This window comes from Carcharodon carcharias, chromosome 31, assembly GCF_017639515.1.
Source record: "Carcharodon carcharias isolate sCarCar2 chromosome 31, sCarCar2.pri, whole genome shotgun sequence".
NCBI lineage: Eukaryota > Metazoa > Chordata > Chondrichthyes > Lamniformes > Lamnidae > Carcharodon > Carcharodon carcharias.
The window spans coordinates 9,058,184-9,081,444 of NC_054497.1; the positions used below are offsets into that span (position 1 = coordinate 9,058,184).

At 52.0% G+C, this 23,261-nt stretch overlaps 1 protein-coding gene across 1 annotated transcript in view; it reads right to left on the reverse strand.

Moving 5' to 3' along the window:
- Positions 1 to 4,126: 4,126 nt before the first annotated feature.
- The window catches only part of LOC121271497 (SH3 and multiple ankyrin repeat domains protein 1-like), a 389,623-nt gene continuing 370,488 nt past the window's right edge, over positions 4,127 to 23,261 (reverse strand). Inside the window, 6 exon segments of the mRNA XM_041177480.1 lie at positions 4,127 to 4,785; positions 6,738 to 6,851; positions 9,453 to 10,243; positions 10,245 to 10,845; positions 10,993 to 11,694; positions 11,806 to 11,953. Of these exon segments, the coding sequence (XP_041033414.1) occupies positions 4,179 to 4,785; positions 6,738 to 6,851; positions 9,453 to 10,243; positions 10,245 to 10,845; positions 10,993 to 11,694; positions 11,806 to 11,953 (2,963 nt within the window). The 3' untranslated portion in view covers positions 4,127 to 4,178.

A 23,261-nucleotide genomic window follows, 5' to 3' on the forward strand; every position in this document is an offset into this window, starting at 1 on the left:
CTGAATCACTTTAAAAATATCGAAGGTGTTTGAAGAGTGAGGTGCAGAGCTCCTTCATGCCCAGGAACCGAGAATTAAGGGAAATAACCCTAGATTTCTGGTTAAAAGCAAATCAAAGAAAAAAAAAACCAAACTAAAAGATGTGGGGCAGATATAACATCAGTTGAGGAGTTTAGAAATAAGATGGACACTATATTCCCTAGTAAGGGTATGGAGAGAGAGAGGGCCTGATTTTAACTGCAAGTAGATGGATTTTAATCCATTCCAAAATCCATTCACTTGCATGGAGTTAAAATCAGGCCCAGAGTGTGGGAAAATTGGATCGAAGAAAAATACTGCCTTTGCTTGCAGTAGGGTTGAATATTGCCCGATGGGCTGAATTCCAGCTATGGTGCCCATGAATACATGTACTATACTCACTAGTATGGCTGGCAGTAAGTACTGGGCTTCAATTAATTTTCTTCTGAACTAGGCCTCGTCATCTTTCAGTTTGTCCCTAGGCTTCCATATAATTCATCTTCGTAATGTCTAGCTTTACTTTTCTGATGCTAATTAAAACTCTGATCTGTTGGTCTGATACACATTAATGTGATGTTAATTGTGTTGTTAATATGTTAATTGTGTTGTTAATATTGAAGATAAACAGATGGATTAAGTATCTTGAGCACATATAAAGAGAGATTGTTGGGGCACTGGATTAATAGGTGGGAGGCAGACATATGCAATGTTGCATTCTGTAACTAAACGAACTGTCAAGGAAAGGATTCACAATGAGTGTCAACCTTTGCCACTTGGCTTGAGGTCCATTTGTCAATTTATTATCAGTGCATTGGAACCAGTACCTCCACCCATCTCCATTCAGAAATCTATAGAAGTGGTTTGGCATCTATGAGGTTAAAAGGGGCTCAATTTCCTCCAATGCCCCTGTTTTTTTTTTTGATGCGACATGGTGTCCCAAGTAATCCCAGTTCTTAAAAGCCATGTCACAAGTAGCCTTTACAATGGCCTATCCAACCAGGGAGGAAGGGCAAATCAAATCACTGTCCTCGTCCTCTTTGCATGGCAGGGATCATAGGTCTGTGATTGAGTGACTGGAGCTCTGAACACTTTCCTCCCCCTCCCTAGTGGCTTGAGTTGACTTAAGATCAACACAAACCAGGGATTAAGCATAGCACCTTCTGGTCTGTACAGCTTGCTGTCGCACCTACATGCATTGATACATCAGAAGTCCTCACTGTCTTAGCCTTACCCTCTCTTTCCATCTCCTAACACCGTTTCCCACCCGCCATATCATCCTGGGACACTCTAAAAATCCATCCTTGCTTCTCATCAACAGAGGGTTCTGGAGCCTCAATTTGAAGGAAGTTCCATTCACCCCTTGTCTTAGCCCACCTCCTCGCCTTGATATTCCCATTTGGTCTGGTGCTGAATCTTCTAAAGGGTTAAATACAGGAGGAAAGAAGAAGAAAAAAAAACACAAATAGAAAGAGAGAGAGAGAGGGAGAGATCCAGAAACAAAGTCTACAAACAATATGGTGGATCATCTCCTGGTGAGGAAGGGATTAAAAGTAGGCGGGAAACGTGATTACAGCAATTTTGTCACCATCACTGCTGAAGAGGCAACTAGGGGCCGGGTGTAATATGCCAGCAACACCCACAGCGGGAAAGCAAAATAAACGAGGATGGAGCTGCCAGTCCCGCTTCCCACACCTGCCCTCAGTGCGCAGTCTGCAGTCCCCACAGAACCTTATCCATAAACAGAACTACAAAACGTTCCTTAACTTCCGACAGGATAACCCGTCCCTTTCAGCGCTGGGAGGTTCAGAGATGCATTGAGAGGCTCTGTCGTGTCAACCTTTGCTTGGTGGGTTTGCAGGTGTGCACTATGTGAATGCAATGGTCATGATGCAGGAAAGAGTGTGTATGCGTTCAAGTGTGGGGGCTGTGCGCGAGTCTGTGCGTATGCCAGTGGTTCATGTCACCCCTAGCGTTGTCCAAATCTGCACCTTGTGTCAACTTTCACCATTCTAAATTCCAGATATGCACAACTTCTTCCCTCTAGAGCCTCATCAAGCTGTAATTATATCCTCCACCCCAGTGGGGGGTGCTGCTGTGCAACATGTTTACATAGACTATTCACATTCCAAATATCAGTGGAGGATTGTGCACTGGGAGCGGAAGGAGGACAGGAATCTAATCTCGAAAATGACGACTGCATTTTCTTTGCAAACCCTGGTCTGAATATGACCAAACTTTAAACCCGCCTCACACTTTGTCTTGACTGCTTGTATACAAATGGCACAGGATGGGCCGCTCATGATAATTTAAAAGTCACTTTCTCCATCACATTTAATTCCTGTAATATTTCTCCTATCACACTCTGTGGATTATAACGCTCTTGATGTAAAACACGCCACCCTGCCAGGTTAACATGACAAACGTAGTGGAGAATCTGCTCAAGCACATGAATGTGTGTGTGTGTGTGTGTGTGAGTGAATGTGAGCGTGAGTGTGTATGTGAGTGTGTGTGTGAGTGAATGTGAGCGTGAGTGTGTGTGTGTGTATGCGTGTGAGTGAATGTGAGCGTGAGTGTGTGAGAGTGAACGTGAGTGTGAGTGTGAGTGTGAGGGTGTGTGTACGTGTGAGCATCAGTGTACGTGTATGAGTGAATGTGAGCGTGAGAGTATGTGTGTGCATGTGTCAGTGCGTGTGTGTGTGTGCATGTGTGTCTGACTGCATGTGTGTGTGTTTGCATGAGTATGTGTGTGTATATGTGCGAGTTTGAGTGTGTGAGCAAGTTTGAGTGTGAGCATGTGTGAGCGTGTGTGATTGGGTGTGTGAGTCAGTGTGTGTGTGTGAGTGAGTTGAGCATGTGTGACTGTGTGAGTGTGTTTGCATGAGTGTGTATGTGCAAGTGTGAGTGTGATTGTGTGTATATGTGTGTGAGTGTGAGCGTGTGTGTGTTTGCATGAGAGTGTGTGTGTGTATGTGTGTGTGAGTGAGCATGTGTATGAGTGAGTGAGTGTGTTTGTGTGTAGGTGACAGTGTGTGCGCACACAATGGTGGGACATTTCAAGAGAGATTATGCAAACTCAGGTTGTATTCCCTGCAATTTAGAAAGTTAAGGGATGATTTGATCAAAGTTTTCAAGGTATTGAGGGGAACAGACAGCATAGAGAGAGGGAAGACTATTTCTGCTGCCTGGGGAGGTTAAGACGAGGGGACATTGTCTAAAAATTTGAACCAGACCTTTCAGGGGTGAAATCAGGAAACAATCCTACACACAAAGGGTGGTAAAAGTTCGGAACTTTCTTCCACAAACGGCAACCGATGCTGGATCAGATGTTAATTTTAAATCTGAGATTGATAGGTTTTTTTTTTGTCAGTCAAAGATGTTAAGGGACATGAGGAAATGGTGAGTATGTGGAGGTAGGTCGCGGATCAGCCATGATCTCACTGAATGGTGGAACAGGCTCGAGGGGCTGAATGGCCTCCTCCTGGTCCCTATGTGCATTCCCGCGCACGTGTGTATGTGTCTGTGTAAATCGAAGAGTGCAATTTTCCTCATTGCAAAAGGGGCGGGCGAATTTTGCGATCACCTCAAAAAGTAACACAGACGATGGGTGGGAAAGCCAAGTAAATGTCACAGAGAAGGGAAACAGAACACCTCGAAACAGAAACAGAAACAGAAACAGAATACCTCGAGTCCCCAAAGCATGCAGAGAAAAGTGACTACCGATATAATTCACACTGCAAAAAACAAAAGTCAGGAAAGAGAAAAAAAAAAGCCGCACTAGCTCAGAGACAAAGAAACATAACGGAAAAGATGGAGTGGAAGAAACCTCAGTTCCCCCAATGAGACAACCTGTCCATACGACTGTGATTTGTCTTAATCCCCCCGCCTTGAGTACAGTGGAGGCTTTGTTTTTCTCTCTCTCTTGCTGATCAGAGCTGGTGTTGGAGACTTTTGTAAGAACACGACTGTGCAGTGTCGGTTTTGTACAATCACCCATTCTTGCTGCCTTCTTCACTTGGTTTCTAAAGGGGAGATTGAGGGGCGGGGGGGTGGTGGTGGGGGGGGAGGTGTTGCGGAGGGAAGTGTGGGGGGGTGTGGGGGTGGGGGTGGAGGGAGGATGGGGGGGGGGGGGACTATCGGAGGCAGCCCCACGCACTCTGCGATCACCTCTCGAGCAGCCGTTTCAAGGCTCGCTCGATGTTCATCCGGTGTCCCACCCGCGTCACACCCAGGTCCACGTAGTCCTCCTTCTGCAGCGAGGGGAGGTGGCTCCCGTCGATCTCGTTCTCCAGGAAGTGCTCCTTGTGTTCGCCCAGGTGCAGGTACTCTAGCCAGTCGGCCACGTCGAACTTGGTCCAGAAGGCCAGCGGCTTGGCGGCGAAGGGCTTGTCGGGGGGCACAGGCGGGGGCGACTGGAAGCTGGTGGTGGGCGAGTGCGCCCGACTGCCGGGCGGGAAGCTGGCGAAGCTGTTGCCGGCCGAGGTGGGGGCGCTGTGCACGTCGTAGCCCGCGGGGGGCGCCGGGTGCACCGCGGCCGCCGAGGGCAGGATGGGCAGCGAGGAGGGCCGGGGGGTGCCCGGGTTGGCTCTGTGCTCGGCGGCATGGAGGGGCATGGAGGGGCTGGGCGCTCTCCGCATGGTGGGTTTAATGTCGAACTCCACAGTCTTGGGGGGCTTTGGGCTGTGCTGGGGGGTTTTCGGCCAGTTCTGGAATGTGCTGCTCAGCGGCAGTTTCTGAGCCATGGCTCCCAACACGGAATCATCAGCGATCCTGCAGGAAAGAGAGGGGGAAAAAAAAAAAGAAACGGAAAGCCATTCGCCATGCTCCCGTGGCATTGCTCCCAGCCAGTCTTCAACACAGCCCCAACTTTTATTACTTTCATTTATCCACAAGATTTATTTTACTTTTTTTACACAGCGAGCGGCCAACGGCCTGCAACTCGCTGCCTCTGAGGGTGGTGGAAGTGGAAACGATCATACGGACATACGAAATAGGGGCAGGGGTAGGCCATTCAGCCCCTCGAGCCTGCTGCACCATTCAGTAAGATCATGACTGATCTGTCTGCATTTTGGATTCCACATTCCCACTTAACCCCGATAACCTTTGACCCCCTTGCCTAATGAGAATCTATCTAACCTCTGCCTTAAAAATATCCAATGGCCCCGCCTCCACCACCTTCTGAGGCAGAGAATTCCAAAGTCGCGAGGGGCCTCAATAAAATTTCTCCTCATCTCTGCTCTAAAAGGGTGACCCCTAATTTTAAAACAGAGCCCCCTAGTCCTGGGCTCACCCACAAGAGGAAAACACCCTTTCCACGTACACCTTGTCAAGGCCGTTCAGGATCCTGTATACTTCAATCAAATCACCCCTCACTCTTCTAAACTCCAGTGGAAACAAGCCCAGTCTGTCCAACCTCTCCTCATGAGATAACCCGCTCATTCCAGGTATCAATCTAGTAAACCTCCTCTGAACTGCCTCCAATGCATTTACATCCTTCCTTAAATAAGGAGACCACAACTGGGCACAGTTGTGGGACATGATATAATTTATTTGTAAGTGAAGAGCGTAGAAGGATATGGAGTCAAGGCAGGTGGACGGAGTTAAGATACAAATCAGCCATGATCTCCCTGAATGGCAGAACAGGCTCAAAGGGCTGAATGGCCTGTGTTCCAATGGTTAGCGAACCATTTCTGGGAGGGTCAGGTGACTTCAGACATAGGAACTAGGAACAGGAGTAGGCCATTTGGCCCTTCATGCCCCCTCCACCAATCGATAAGATCATGGCTAATTTCATATCCAAATTCCACCTGCCTGTGGTGGTGGGTGTGATACCGCTCTGTCAGGTGATCCAGTTACTTTGGTAGCATGCACTTTGACATGCATGGAGGTATGGGTAGTGATGGCAGAGGCTCCGACATTCCAGAATCTCTCCTGCTCTTACGGCCTTCCATTGGCTTGTGTTGGAAGGATTTGCAGGTTGATACTCAACCTCTTTGGCTGAGCTATGGATGCAACTTTGTTGGTCATCAAGTCTTGGAGCGGGACTCAAGCCTGGAGCTTCTGGCTCAGAGGCAAGAACACTGCCCATGTGGTCACAAGACCTCCCATCTGCCCGTACTGTCCCTATATCACTTAGTGTACAACAATTTATCGATCTCTGTCTTATGCATATTCAACGACTGACCATCTATAGGTCACTGGGGTAGAGAATTCCAAAGACTCACAACCCTCCGATTGAGGTTTGGTTAATGGACTGAAAACAAAGGGTAGGATAAACATGACATTTTCGGGTTGCTAGGCTGTAACCAGCCGGGTAATGCAAGTATCAGTACTCTGACCTCAGCTATTTACAATCTATATTAATGACTCAGGCGAGGGGACTGAGTTGTGACTTACCCAAGTTTGCTGATAATACAAAGTCAGGTGGGAAAGTAAGTGGCAAAGAGGACAGAGGGATCTAGGCACGTTGGGTGAGTGAGCAAGAGCAAGCCAGGTGGAATACAACGTGGCCAAATATGAATGTATCCACATGAATCTCACAAACTTGACAGGCAGGCAAAGTGAGCGATTAAGAAGGCAAACTATGTGTTAGTTTTTGTTACAAAAGGATCGGAGTATAAGAGTAAATAGCTCTTCAGACAATTCCACAGGGCTTTGGTAAGGTCACACCTGGAGTACTGCGTGCTGCTCTGGTCTCCTCACCTAAAGGAGGGCATACTTACCCCAGAGGGAGTGCAACGAAGGTCCATCCCCTAGTTCCCTGGGATGAGAGGATTGTCCTGTGAGGAGAGATTGAGCAGACCTGCTCTCTATATTTCTTCAAGTTTAGGGGTGATCTAATTGAAAAAATATAACATTCTTAAGGTGGGTTGGACAGGGTTGATGCTGAGAAATTGTTTTCCCCTGGCTGGGGAATCTAGAACACAGGGACACAGTCTTAGGATAAGGGTCAGCCATTTTGGGCTGAGATGAGGGAAAATTTGTTCAGAGGTTTGTGAATCTTTGAAATTCTCTAGCCCAGAGAGTTTGGATGGTCAGTCGTTGATGAAGAGCGGGATCGATAGATTTAGGGGTATTAAGGGAATTAAGGGACATGGGAGTAATGCAGGAAGATGGAGATGAGGTAAAAGAACAGCTGTGATCTTGTTGAATGGTGGAGCAGGGATGAGGGGCCAAATGGCCTACTCCTGCTCCTAACTCCTATGCTCTTTGAATGAAGAAATTTCTCCTCATCTCAGTCCTAAATGACCAATTCCAAATGGACCTATGGTTCCCAGAACTCTCCACCACTGAGGGTTTACCTCAGCTCACGTCTGGGTCTGTTGTACACTCATTGATGGAGATTGATCAATGCGATCGGTCAATTACACCATTATTATATCATGTGACTAAGCAGGATGGGGAAAGTTGACCAGACAGATCTTTTCTTCGTCTAGTGGTCCCTATGTTCCTGGTCGTCACCCTTGTTGGAAGAGTGGTTGAACAGAAGCCGTCTGGCCTGACAGTGCTTCCTCCTGCACTGAACAGCCTACGCACACTTACTATGAAGGCTTAAGCCTGGGGAACTAGGAGAGGTAGCACATACTGGAGAACATGAAAAGTGACCCCAATGTGAGGCAGCCCCATTAGGAGAGGAGTGGAAGAAGGTGGAGGAATGTTCGTATTTGTCTTCCTCTTCTTTGGGAGACCCTTGGGATCAAGGATGACTTGCTTCCACTCTGGTTCAATGGGTTCGGAGACAGCTGATAAGCCCAAGGCGCAACCTGCAGACTCTGCCATATACAGAGCCGACGGTGCTTGAAGGTCACCTTTGTAGCTAGTGGGATAGATGATAAAGGGGTTGAGGGGGATGTGCCCCTGGTGGAGGGCTCTCTGCATGGGATTTCTCCCTTTCTCCATCGGGGGTTTGACGTGGAGAATGTTGCACGCGGCAGTCCTGTACAACGAGAAATTACACCAGTTCACAGACCCGCAGGCCACCTGTGTTTACCAGAGCCTTGAGGAGTCCATGTTCCATGTCTATGTGGGACGTGTGAGATTGCAGCCCCTGTTCCACTTTTTGGAGAGACTGTTCCTCAAGTGCTCCTTCAACTTCAGCCCCATGCTCCTGATCTTTGGCCACCCAGTGCCGAGGGAGGAGAGTGGATCGGATGGGCCTCCTCGTTAGCCTGTTCTGGGCCTGGCCAAGGTGGCCATTAACAGGCCAGGCAGCGGGTGGTCAAGGGGGTGGTTCAGACTGACTACCTGCCTCTCTTCCATGGTTACATTTGTCCCTGGAGAGGGAACCCACGGTGTCTCCCAGTACACTTGAGGCATTGTGCGACCAGTGGGCACCACAAGGGCTGGAGTCGACACTCAGAAATTTAATTCTAATTTGATGAATCTCCTTTAAACATTTTGATTATGTTGCAATAATTTCAAAGTGCCGCCTTTAATAGGGAAGCTCATTTGTTTATTTGTTTAACCCTCATTGGTTTACTAAAAAGAATATAAAGTGGTGGATGTTTTGCTAAAAATTTTACAAAGCCCTGGCTAGACTAAAACTGGATTAAATTGTACCCATCTGGACATTACACCTTGAAAAGCTAACTCAGCCTTGGAAAGAGTGCAGCAGAGATTCGACAGAGTAATACAAGGCCTCCGAGGATTAGACGATGACGAGAGTTTACATAAACTAGGCCTGTACTGTATTCCCTGGAATATGGAAATTTAAGGAGTGAGTTGGTTTGAGGATTTTGAAAGGAGTTGCTAAGGTAGATAGAGAAAAACTTTTTATTGCACCAGTGAGGCAATGGGGAACAAAAGGTGAAAATCGGAAAATTGAGGGAGAAGTTCACTCAGGAAACAATTCTTTGCACAAAGGGTGACAGGAGCATTGTTGAAAAAGGAGACATGCTGTCAAAGCTTTGTGTCTTGCACTCATCAGGGCAGATGCAAGAATGCCAAATTTCAGAGGGAGCAAGAATTTACACATAATGAGAAGAGGGTGCTGATTTGTTGGCAAGTTGGCTCAAATTGGCCAAAGGGTTGCCAGGAAGAATGCACCAACCAATCAGCACTCTTTTCTCATGTAACATAAATTGTCATTCCCATTGAGATTTGGTATTCTTGAGAATCTTTCCTGATGACGGCAAGATGAAAAGCTTGGACAGCATGTCTCTTTTTTTCAGCAGTACTCAGGTTCTGCACGACCAAGTGACCAGAGGTGGTAGAAGTGTGAAGCTCCTACAAAAAAAAAAAGCAGCAGATCTTAACAATATTAATCATTTGAAATCTGAGATCGATAAGATTTTTTTTTTTTGCTGGACACGGGTATTGAACGGGTCAGGAGCCAAAGCAGGTTGATAAAGTTGGCGTACAGATCAGCCAACACTCTCACTGAATGGTGCAACAGGCCCAAGGGGCTGAATGGTCTCCTTCTGCTCCCATGGCATTACCTGTGTCTTGGAATCACGGGCTTGGAGGCTGTCGGTGGTCCAGGGGTGTCGCTTGACCGAGTCCAGGACGTTCCGCTCATCTGCTGCAGTTTAGAGCTCAGCTCGCTGATGATGCTGGCCTTCATGGATGCCATGTTGGGCCCTTGGGCGAGCGACGAATCCTCCCAGATCGAGGCAGTGGGTGGCTGGCGCTCCTGCAGCTGGGCGGACTCGCCGGGAGGCCGGGGCGGCGGGAAGGGGGCGTTGGAGACAGGCGGAGGCGCGGTGGGATCCCTCAGGGGGCCCGGCCCCGGCCCCGGCCCCGGCCCCGGCCCCCTGCCCATCAAAGGCCGGGACCGCACCCGGGAGGCGAACGGGGGCTTGTCGGAGCCGAAGACGTGCCCGTCCAGGTAAGCGATGTAGGTGTCCAGCAGCTCGCTGCCCTCCGAGGACAGGCCCGAGAGGCTGGAGAAGGTGGAGACGCTGCTGATGGTCTCCAGGTGGTGGTCACTCCCGCTCCGGCTGTCCACCTCCTCAATGCCCGAGTCGCCCACGTTGTCCAGGAAAGCCTCAGCCGAGGGGGTGCGGCCGCCGGCCGCCCCCTCGGCCGCGCAGTGGAGGTGGTTCTCCTTGGGGGTCTGCGTCAGGTTGGCCACCTCGCTGTCGTACGAGGTCAGGCTGGAGCCCGTCGAGTCCACGGTGGGCAGGCTGCCCGCTTCGGGGGCGGAGGAGGGCGGTGGGGGTGGTGGTGGGGGTGGCGGTGGGGGTGGGGGCGGCGGTGGGGGAGGGGGAGGGGGAGGGGGGGGGCGGTGGAGGAGGGGGAGGGGGCGCCTCGGAGCTGTCGAAGCTGTTGGAGAACTCCAGCGGAGGGGGCAGGGGGTCGCTGAAGACGAACTCCTCCTCGGCGTCGACGGAGGGGGCGGGCGGGGGGAGGATGGTCAGGGGCAGGGCCTCGGGGTCGGGGGGCTTGGCGGGCGCGGGCGCGGGCGGGGCAGGGGTCAGCGGCCCGTCCTGGCCGGGCGGGTGGGAGTTCTCCGCAAAGCGCACCCGGAGCTCGGCCTGCCCCTCCCCCTCGCCCTCGCCCTCGGGCCCCGGCGCCCAGGGGCGGCCCGCCTCCTGGGCGTGGGGGTCCTGCGGCCTGGGGGGAGGCCGGGCGTCCTTTCGCCGGCCGGCCGGGGCCCCCGCCGTCCCCCGCGGCCTGGGCCCGGTGTGACCGCCGGGCGCCTCGGCCGGGCCCGAGCCCGAGGCGTCGCCGCCGCCGCCGCCGCTGCTTCTCGGCTGCTCCTTGAGCGAGCGCTCGCGGGCGGCCAGGGCCAGGCCCAGCGGCGACTCCGGGTCCAGCACCTTGCCGGTCAGCGGGTGGATGAAGGTCCCGCCCCCTCCGCTGACGCCGACGCCGACGCCGCCGCCGCCGCTGCTGCTGCTGCTGCAGTTACCGGCGCCGCCGCGGGGGGCGAAGGTGGAGGAGAGCGAGCTGAAGGCGCTGGGGGCGGGCGCCGCCGCCGCCGCCGCCGCCGCCGCCTGCTTGGCGGGCTTGGGCGCGAAGGCGTAGCCCAGCGGCGCCCCCCGGCCGGCCGACACCATGATGTTCATGAAGGTCTCGGCGTGGTGGAACATGCCCTCGTCGATGGATTTGGAGTGGGTGAGGTGCGGCGGGCTCTCCGACTCCTCCTCCGCCACGTCCGTCGACAGGAAGACGGCCGACTTGCGGCGGGCCTCCATGTAGCGCTCCCGGTCGCGGCGGGCGGCCCCGACGATGGCCGCCCCGAACTGGCTGGTGAAGTCCAGGCTCTCCCGGGCCTGCAGCGGCTCGGCCCCGGCCTCGGCCTCCATGCTGCTGCCTTGGCTGCTCCTCCCGCTGCTGCTGGTGGATGGGGCCTTGATGATGATGGTGGGGATGGGGATGGAGCAGGTCTTGTCTTGTTGCTGCTGCTGCTGCTGCTGCTGCTGCTGCTGCTCGTCCTCCACCTTCGACTGCTTGACCAGCAGCCCCTTCCTCCGCACGGGCTTAGCCGGCACGTACATGGCCGTGTTGACCACCCGGGCGGTGGCGTTGCCGTAGCGACCCTCGGCGGCCTGGCCCCGCCTGCCCCTGGCGCTCGGCTGCGAGGCGGACGAGGAGGAGGAGGAGCCGCCGGCCGAGAGTCGGGCCCGCTCGTCCGCCGGCGGCTCCGACTCCTGCCGGTACATCGTGGCCTTCTCACGCTTGTGCCGGTCCTTCCCCTCCCCCTTGACCTGCGGCTCCGCCAGGTCGTGCCGCAGGCTGGCGTAGATCTTGGCGTCGCCGGTGCCGCCGGGGTTGAAGGTCGAGCGGACGGAGGCCGGGGCGGCGGCGGCGGCGGCGGCGGCGGCGGCGAGGGGAGGGGGAGGGGGCCCCGAGCGGGGCTGGGGCAGGTTGAAGGGAGGGTCAGGGGGGGCGGTGGTGGGGGGCGGGGGGATGTCATCCGCACTCGGAACAGACAGGCTGCGAGCAAACTTAAAGGAGGGGGGCACTAGGAATTGCTTCTCCTCTTCAGGGGCACCTACACAGAGAGAGAGAGAGAGACAAGAGGAAAGAGCCATTGAGTCATAACTTTGTGTACGGTTTGGCTGATGCACTATTATTCTTACTCAAAACCAGCGGGGCAAGTCCAGCCACCAGTTATCTACCCAAAAGAGTGTCCCCAGCACCGCGGGAAGGAGAGTTGGGAGACTTTCTCCCCAGTCACTTGGATTATTTTTGTCCCCCAATCAACAGCGCTAAAACATATTGTCTCATCATTGCCACATCGTGTCTCTGGGATCTTGCTGTGCGCAATTGGCCACTGTGATTCCGACATTACCACAGTGCCGACACTTCAAAAAGTACTTCATTGGCAATGGTGGGGATAGGTCTCTCCCTGCACCCTGCATAACATTTGTGTACAGCACCAGCGGAGACAGGTCAGTCACTGCATAACACTGGAGTACAATGCTGGTGGGGACGGGTCGGTCACTATAACACTGAAGTACAGTGCGTTGGGACGGATCTGTCACCGTATAACATTGGGGTAGAATTCAGTTGGGACAGGTCTGTCACTGCATAACACTGGGTACAATGCTGGTGGGGACAAGTCGGTCACTGTATAACATTGGGGTATAGTGCTGGTGGGGACAGGTCTTACATGTATAACACTGGGGTACAGTACTGGTGGGGCCAGGTCTGACCCTCTATAACACTGGAGTACAGTACTGGTGGGAACAGGCCTGTCACTGTCAAAAACTGAGGGAGAAAACAGTGGGGACAGGTCTATCACTGCATAACACTAGGGTATGATACTGGTGGGGAGAGGTCGGTCAATTTATAACATTGGTGTATAGTACTGGTGGTGACAGGTCTGTCACTGTATAACACTGGGGCACAGTGCTGGTGGGGACAGGTATTCCTTGTATAACACCGGGATATATTACTAGTAGAGACAGGGCTGTCACATTATAGCACTTGGGTACAGTGCTGGTGGAGACAGGTCTGTCACTGCATAACATTGGGGCACAGTAATGGAGGCAGCATGTCTGTCACAATATGACACTGGTGTACAGTACTGGTGAGGACAGGTCTGACACTGTATAACACTGGGATACAGTACTGGTGAGGACAGGTCTGTCACTGAAAAAAACGGGTACAGTAAAGGTTGGGACAGGTCAGTCACTGTATAACACTGGGGTACAGTACTTGTGGGGAGAGGTTTGTGACTGTATCACACTGGGGTACAGTACAGTGGGTACAGCTCTGTCACTGCATACCACTAGAGTAGAGTGCAGGTGGGGACAGGTCTGTTACTGTGTAACACTGGGGCACAGTGCAGGTGGGGACAGGTCTGTAACTGCATTACACTGGGGTGCAGTACTGGTGGGGACAGGTCTGTAACTGCATTACACTGGGGTGCAGTACTGGTGGGGACAGGCATGTCCTTGTACAACACTGGTGTACAGTACTGGTGGGGATAGGTCTGTAACTGCATTACACTGTGGTACAGTACTGGTGGGGACAGGTCTGGCAGTGTATAACACTGGGGCACAGTACTGGTGGGGACGGGTCTGTCACTATAACACTGGGCTACAGTACTGCTGCAGACACGTCTTTCACTGTATAACACTGGGATACAATACTGGTGGGGACGGGTCTGTCAGTGTATAACACTGGGGTACAGTACTGGTGGGTATGGGTCTGTCACTGTATAACACGGGTACAGTACTGGTGGGAACAGGTCTGTGAATATAAAGCACTGTGGTACAATATGATGGGGACAGGTTTGTCACTGCAAAACACGGGTAGAGTACTGGTGGGGACAGGTCTGGCACTGCAAAACACTGGGGTAGAGTACTGGTGGGGACAGGTTTGGTACTGCAAAAGATTGGGGCACAGTACTGGTGGTGACAGGTCTGTCAGTGTGTAAAACTGGGGTACAGCACTGGTGGGGACGGGTCTGTCAGTTTATAACACTGGGGTACAGTGCCGGTGGGGACAGGTCTGTCACAATATAACTCTGGGAGACAGTACAGTAGGGACAGGTCTGTCACTGTATAACACTGGGGTAGAGTACTGGTGGGGACAGGTCTGGCACTGTAAAACACTGGGGTACAGTACTGGTGGTGACACGTCTGTCACTGTAAAACTGGGGTACAATACTGATGGGGACAGGTCTGTCAGTGTATAACACTGGAGTACAGTACTGGTGGGGACAGATCTGTCACTGCATAACACTGAGGCATAGTACTGGTGGGGACAGGTCTGTCACTATAACACTGGGGTACACTACTGGTGGGGACAGGTCTGTCACTGTATAACATTGGGGTACAGTACTGGTGAGGAAGGGTCTGTCACTGTATATCACTGGGGTACAGTACTGGTGGGGACAGGTCTGACACTATAACACTGGGGTACAGTACTGGTGGGGACAGGTCTGTCACTGTATAACACTGGGGTACAGTACTGGTGAGGACAGGTCTGTCACTGTATAACACGGGTACAGTACTGGTGGGGACAGGTCTGACACTATAACACTGGGGTACAGTACTGGTGGGGACAGGTCTGTCACTGTATAACACGGGTACAGTACTGGTGAGGAAAGGTCTGACACTATAACACGGGTACAGTACTGGTGGGAACGGGTCTGTCCCTGTATAACACTGGGGTACAGATCAGTGGGGACAGGTCTGTCATTGCATAAAACTGGGCACAATACTGGTGGTGACTGGTCTGTCACTGTAAAACTGTGGTGTACAGTACTGGTGGGAACAGGTCTGTGACTGTAAAGCACTGTGGTACAATACGATGGGGACAGGTCTGTCACTGCAAAACACTAGGGTAGAGTACTGGTGGTGACAGGTCTATCTCTGTAAAACTGGGGTACTGTGCTGGTCGGGACAGGTCTGTCCCTGTATAACACGGGTACAGTACTGGTGGTGACAGGTTTGTCACTGTGTAAAACCGACGTACTGTGCTGGTTGGGACAGGTCTATCCCTGTATAACACAGGTTTTCAGAATTAGTGTGAAGAGGTTGGTGACTGTATTACACTGGGGTACAGTGCTGGTTGGGGCAGGTCTGTCACTGTATAACACTGGGGTACAGTGCTGGTGGGGGCAGGTCTGTCACTGTATAACACGGGTACAGTACTGGTGGGGACAGATCTGTCACTGGATAACACTGGGGTACAGTACTAGTGGGAACAGGTTTGTCACTGTATAACACTGGGGTACAGATCAGTGTGGACAGGTCTGTCATTGCATAAAACGGGGCACGATACTGGTGGTGACAGGTCTGTCACTGTAAACCTGTGGAGTACAGTACTGGTGGGAACAGGTATGGCACTGCAAAACACTGGGGCACAGTACTGGTGGTGACAGGTCTGTCAGTGTGTTAAACTCGGGTACAGCACTGGTGGGGACGGGTCTGTCGGTGTATAACACTGGGGTACAGTGCTGTTGGGGACAGGTGTGTCACTGCATAACACTGTGGTACAGTACCGCTGCTGACAGGTCTGTCACAGTATAACTCTGGGAGACAGGACAGTAGGGATAGGTCTGTCACTGTATAACACTGGGGTAGAGTACCGGCGGGGACAGGTCTGGCACTGCAAAACACTGGGGTACAGTACTGGTGGGGAAGGGTCTGACACTGTATAACACTAGGGCACAGTACTGGTGGGGACAGGTCTGACACTGCATAACACTGGGGTACAGTACTGGTGGGGACGGGTCTGTCACTGTATAACACTGGGCTACAGTACTGGTGGGGACGGGTCTGTCACTGTATATCACTGGAGTAGAGTACTGGTGGGGACAGGTCTGTCAATGTATAACACTGGGGTACAGTACTGGTGGGGACGGGTCTGTCACTGTATAACACTGGGCTACAGTACTGGTGGGGACGGGTCTGTCACTGTATATCACTGGAGTAGAGTACTGGTGGGGACAGGTCTGTCACTGTATAACACGGGTACAGTACTTGTGAGGACAGGGCTGTCACTGTATAACACTGGGGTACAGTACTGGTGGGGACAGGACTGTCACTGTGTAAAAGTGGGGTGCATTACAGGTGAGGAAAGGTCTGTCACTGGATAACACTGGGTGCAGTACTGGTGGGGCCCGGTCTGTCAGTGTATAACACTGGATTAAAGTGCTGGTGGGGACAGGACTGTCACTGTGTAAAACTGGGGTACTGTGCTGGTTGGGACAGGTCTGTCCCTGTATAACACTGGGGTACAGTACTGGTGGGGGCAGGTCTGTCACTGTATAACACTGCGGTACAGTACTGGTGGGGACAGATCTGTCACTATATAACACTGGGGTGCATTACAGGTGAGGAAAGGTCTGTCACTGTATAACACTGGGTGCAGTACTGGTGGGGCCAGGTCTGACAGTGTATAACAGTGGGTTACAGTGCTGGTGGGGACAGGACTGTCACTGTTTCCCACTGGGGTACAGTACTGGTGGGAACAGGTCTGACATTGTATCACACTGGGGTACATGACTGGTGGGGGCGGTTCTGACACTATATCACACTGGGGAACATGATTGATGGGGACAGTTCTGACACTATCACACTGGGGTACAGTACTGGTGGGGACAGGTCTGTCAGTGTTTAACACGGGTACAGTACTGGTCGGGGCAGGTGTGTCACTGTACAACACTGGAGCACAGTACTGCTGTGGACAAGTCCTTCACTGTATAACACTGGGGTACAGTACTGCTGCGGACAGGTCTTTTGCATAACACTGCGATACAATACTGGTGGGGACAGGTCTGTCATTGCATAGAACTGGGCACAATACTGGTGGTGACTTGTCTGTCACTGTCTAACACTGGGGTACAGATCAGTGGGGACAGGTCTGTCATTGCATAAAACTGGGCACAATACTGGTGGTAACTGGTCTGTCACTAAAACTTTGGTGTACAGTACTGGTAGGAACAGGTCTGTGACTATAAAGCACTGTGGTACAATACGATGGGGACAGGACTCACTGCAAAACACTGGGGTAGAGGACTGGTGGGGACAGGTCTGGCACTGCAAAACACTGGGGCACAGTACTGGTGGTGACAGGTCTGTCACTGTGTAAAACCGGGGTACTGTGCTGGTTGGGACAGGTCTATCCCTGTATAACACTGGGGTCCAGTACTGGTGGGAACAGGTTGGTGACTGTATTACACTGGAGTACAGTGCTGGTGGGGGCAGGTCTGTCACTGTATAACACTGGGGTACAGTACTGGTGGGGACAGATCTGTCACTATATAACACTGGGGTACAGTACTGGTGGGGACAGGGCTGTCACTGTATAACACTGGGGTACAGTACTTGTGAGGACAGGGCTGTCACTGTATAACACTGGGGTACAGTACTGGTGGGGACAGGACTGTCACTGTGTAAAAGTGGGGTGCATTACAGGTGAGGAAAGGTCTGTCACTGGATAACACTGGGTGCAGTACTGGTGGGGCCTGGTCTGTCAGTGTATAACACTGGGTTAAAGTGCTGGTGGGGACAGGACTGTCACTGTGTAAAACTGGGGTACTGTGCTGGTTGGGACAGGTCTGTCCCTGTATAACACTGGGGTACAGTACTGGTGGGGGCAGGTCTGTCACTGTATAACACTGCCGTACAGTACTGGTGGGGACAGATCTGTCACTATATAACACTGGGGTGCATTACAGGTGAGGAAAGGTCTGTCACTGTATAACACTGGGTGCAGTACTGGTGGGGCCAGGTCTGACAGTGTATAACAGTGGGTTACAGTGCTGGTGGGGACAGGACTGTCACTGTTTCCCACTGGGGTACAGTACTGGTGGGAACAGGTCTGACATTGTATCACACTGGGGTACATGACTGGTGGGGGCGGTTCTGACACTATATCACACTGGGGAACATGATTGATGGGGACAGTTCTGACACTATCACACTGGGGTACAGTACTGGTGGGGACAGGTCTGTCAGTGTTTAACACGGGTACAGTACTGGTCGGGGCAGGTGTGTCACTGTACAACACTGGAGCACAGTACTGCTGTGGACAAGTCCTTCACTGTATAACACTGGGGTACAGTACTGCTGCGGACAGCTCTTTTGCATAACACTGCGATACAGTACTGGTGGGGACAGGTCTGTCATTGCATAGAACTGGGCACAATACTGGTGGTGACTTGTCTGTCACTGTCTAACACTGGGGTACAGATCAGTGGGGACAGGTCTGTCATTGCATAAAACTGGGCACAATACTGGTGGTAACTGGTCTGTCACTAAAACTTTGGTGTACAGTACTGGTAGGAACAGGTCTGTGACTATAAAGCACTGTGGTACAATACGATGGGGACAGGACTCACTGCAAAACACTGGGGTAGAGGACTGGTGGGGACAGGTCTGGCACTGCAAAACACTGGGGCACAGTACTGGTGGTGACAGGTCTGTCACTGTGTAAAACCGGGGTACTGTGCTGGTTGGGACAGGTCTATCCCTGTATAACACTGGGGTCCATTACTGGTGGGAACAGGTTGGTGACTGTATTACACTGGAGTACAGTGCTGGTGGGGGCAGGTCTGTCACTGTATAACACTGGGGTACAGTACTGGTGGGGACAGATCTGTCACTATATAACACTGGGGTACAGTACTGGTGGGGACAGGACTGTCACTGTGTAAAAGTGGGGTGCATTACAGGTGAGGAAAGGTCTGTCACTGGATAACACTGGGTGCAGTACTGGTGGGGCCCGGTCTGTCAGTGTATAACACTGGGTTAAAGTGCTGGTGGGGACAGGACTGTCACTGTGTAAAACTGGGGTACTGTGCTGGTTGGGACAGGTCTGTCCCTGTATAACACTGGGGTACAGTACTGGTGGGGGCAGGTCTGTCACTGTATAACACTGCCGTACAGTACTGGTGGGGACAGATCTGTCACTATATAACACTGGGGTGCATTACAGGTGAGGAAAGGTCTGTCACTGTATAACACTGGGTGCAGTACTGGTGGGGCCAGGTCTGACAGTGTATAACAGTGGGTTACAGTGCTGGTGGGGACAGGACTGTCACTGCATCACACTGTGGTACAGTACCACTGCTGACAGGTCTGTCACAGTATAACTCTGGGAGACAGTACAGTAGGGGGTCTGTTACTGTATAACACTGGAGCACAGTACCGCTGGGGACAAATCTGTCACTGCATAACACTGGGGCTTAGTACTGGTGGGGCAGGTCTGTCACTGCATAACACTGGAGTACAGTACTGGTGGGGACAGGGCTGTCACTGCATAACACTGGGGTACAGTACTGGTGAGGACAGGTCTGTCACTGCATAACACTGGGGTACAGTACTGGTGGGGACAGGTCTGTCACTGTTTCCCACTGGGGTACAGTACTGGTGGGAACAGGTCTGACATTGTATCACACTGGGGTACATGACTGGTGGGGGCGGTTCTGACACTATATCACACTGGGGAACATGATTGATGGGGACAGTTCTGACACTATCACACTGGGGTACAGTACTGGTGGGGACAGGTCTGTCAGTGTTTAACACGGGTACAGTACTGGTCGGGGCAGGTGTGTCACTGTACAACACTGGAGCACAGTACTGCTGTGGACAAGTCCTTCACTGTATAACACTGGGGTACAGTACTGCTGCGGACAGCTCTTTTGCATAACACTGCGATACAGTACTGGTGGGGACAGGACTGTCATTGCATAGAACTGGGCACAATACTGGTGGTAACTGGTCTGTCACTAAAACTTTGGTGTACAGTACTGGTAGGAACAGGTCTGTGACTATAAAGCACTGTGGTACAATACGATGGGGACAGGACTCACTGCAAAACACTGGGTTAGAGGACTGGTGGGGACAGGTCTGGCACTGCAAAACACTGGGGCACAGTACTGGTGGTGACAGGTCTGTCACTGTGTAAAACCGGGGTACTGTGCTGGTTGGGACAGGTCTATCCCTGTATAACACTGGGGTCCAGTACTGGTGGGAACAGGTTGGTGACTGTATTACACTGGAGTACAGTGCTGGTGGGGGCAGGTCTGTCACTGTATAACACTGGGGTACAGTACTGGTGGGGACAGATCTGTCACTATATAACACTGGGCTACAGTTCTGGTGGGGACAGGACTGTCACTGTGTAAAAGTGGGGTGCATTACAGGTGAGGAAAGGTCTGTCACTGGATAACACTGGGTGCAGTACTGGTGGGGCCAGGTCTGTCAGTGTATAACACTGGGTTAAAGTGCTGGTGGGGACAGGACTGTCACTGTGTAAAACTGGGGTACTGTGCTGGTTGGGACAGGTCTGTCCCTGTATAACATTGGGGACCAGTACTGCTGGGAAGAGGTTGGTGACTGTTATTACGCTGGGGTACAGTGCTGGTGGGGGCAGGTCTGTCACTGTATAACACTGGGGTACAGTACTGGTGCGGACAGATCTGTCACGAAATAACACTGGGGTGCATTACAGGTGAGGAAAGGTCTGTCACTGTATAACACTGGGTGCAGTACTGGTGGGGCCAGGTCTGTCAATATATAACACTGGGTTACAGTACTGGAGGGGACGGGTTTTGTCACTGTATATCACTGGGGTACAGTACTGGTGAGGACAGGTATGACATTGTATAACACTGGGTTACAGTACTGGTGGGGACAGGTCTGACACCATGACACTGGGGTACAGTACTGATGAGGACAGGTCTGTCACTGTATAACACGGGTACAGTACTGGTGGGGACAGGTCTGTCATTGTTTCCCACTGGGGTACAGTACTGGTGGGGACAGGTCTGACATTGTATCACACTGGGGTACATGACTGGTGGGGACGGTTCTGACACTATATCACACTGGGGAACATGACTGATGGGGACAGTTCTGACACTGTATCACACTGGGGTACAGTACTGGTGGGGACAGGTCTGTCAGTGTTTAACACGGGTACAGTACTGGTCGGGACAGGTGTGTCACTGTATATCACTGGAGCACAGTACTGCTGTGGACAAGTCCTTCACTGTATAACACTGGGGTACAGTACTGCTGCGGACAGGTCTTTTGCATAACACTGCGATACAGTACTGGTGGGGACAGGTCAGTCATTGCATAGAACTGGGCACAATACTGGTGGTGACTTGTCTGTCACTGTATAACACTGGGGTACAGATCAGTGGGGACAGGTCTGTCATTGCATAAAAGTGGGCACAATACTGGTGGTGACTGGTCTGTCACTGTAAAACTGTGGTGTACAGTACTGGTAGGAACAGGTCTGTGACTATAAAGCACTGTACAATACGATGGGGACAGGTCTATCCCTGTATAACACTGGGGTCCAGTACTGGTGGGAACAGGTTAGTGACTGTATTACACTGGAGTACAGTGCTGGTGTGGGCAGGTCTGTCACTGTATAACACTGGGGAACAGTACTGGTGGGGACAGATCTGTCACTATATAACACTGGGCTACAGTACTGGTGGGGACAGGACTGTCACTGTGTAAAAGTGGGGTGCATTACAGGTGAGGAAAGGTCTGTCACTGGATAACACTGGGTGCAGTACTGGTGGGGCCAGGTCTGTCAGTGTATAACACTGGGTTAAAGTGCAGGTGGGGACAGGTCTGTCACTGTATCACACTGGGTACAGTACTGGTCGGGACAGGTGTGTCACTATAACACTGGAGCACAGTACTGCTGTGGACAAGTCCTTCACTGTATAACACTGGGGTACAATACTGCTGGGGACAGGTCTTTTGCATAACACTGCGATACAGTAATGGTGGGGACAGGTCTGTCATTGCATAAAACTGGGCACAATACTGGTGGTGACCTGTCTGTCACTGTAAAACTGTGGTGTACAGTACTGGTAGGAACAGGTCTGTGACTATAAAGCACTGTACATTACGATGGGGACAGGACTCACTGCAAAACACTGGATTAGAGTACTGGTGGGGACAGGTCTGGCACTGCAAAACACTGGGGCACAGTACTGGTGGTGACAGGTCTGTCACTGTGTAAAACTGGGGTACTGTGCTGATGGGAAGAGGTTGGTGACTGTATTACAGTGGGGTACGTTGCTGGTGGGGGCAGGTCTGTCACTGTATAACACTGGGGTACAGTACTGGTGGGGGCAGGTCTGTCACTGTATAACACTGAGGTACTGTACTGTTGGGGGCAGGTCTGTCACTGTATAACACTGGGTGCAGTACTGGTGGGGCCAGGTCTGTCCGTGTATAACACTGGTTTACAGTGCTGGTGGGGACAGGACTGTCACTGCATTACACTGTGGTACAGTACTGCTGCTGACAGGTCTGTCACAGTATAACTCTGGGAGACAGTACAGTAGGGGCTCTGTGACTGTATAACACTGGAGTACAGTACTGGTGGGGACAAATATGTCACCGCATAACACTGGAGCACAGTACTGGTGGGGACAAATATGTCACCGCATAACACTGGGGCTTAGTACTGGTATGGCAGGTCTGTCACTGCATAACACTGGAGTACAGTAGTGGTGGGGACAGGGCTGTCACTGTGTAACACTGGGGTACAGTACTGGTGAGGACAGATCTGTCACTGTATAACACTGGGGTACAGTCCTGGTGGGGAAAGGTCTGTCACTGTTTCCCACTGGGGTACAGTACTGGTGGGAACAGGTCTGACATTGTATCACACTGGGGTACAGTACTGGTGGGGACAGGTCTGTCAGTGTTTAACACGGGTACAGTACTGGTCGGGACAGGTGTGTCACTGTATAACACTGGAGCACAGTACTGCTGTGGACAAATCCTTCACTGTATAACACTGGGGTACAGTACTGCTGCGGACAGGTCTTTTGCATAACACTGCGATACAGTACTGGTGGGAACAGGTCTGTCATTGCATAAAACTGGGCACAATACTGGTGGTGACTGGTCTGTTACTGTAAAACTGTGGTGTACAGTACTGGTAGGAACAGGTCTGTGACTATAAAGCACTGTGGTACAATACGATGGGGCAGGACTCACTGCAAAACACTGGGGTAGAGTACAGGTGGTGACAGGTCTGTCACTGTGTAAAACTGGGGTACTGTGCTGGTTGGGACTGGTCTGTCCCTGTATAACACTGGGGTCCAGTACTGGTGGGAAGAGGTTGGTGACTGTATTACAGTGGGGTACGTTGCTGGTGGGGGCAGGTCTGTCACTGTATAACACTGGGATACAGTACTGGTGGGGGCAGGTCTGTCACTGTATAACACTGGAGCACAGTACTGGTGGGGACAAATATGTCACTGCATAACACTGGGGCTTAGTACTGGTGGGGCAGGTCTGTCACTGCATAACACTGGGGCTTAGTACTGGTGGGGCAGGTCTGTCACTGCATAA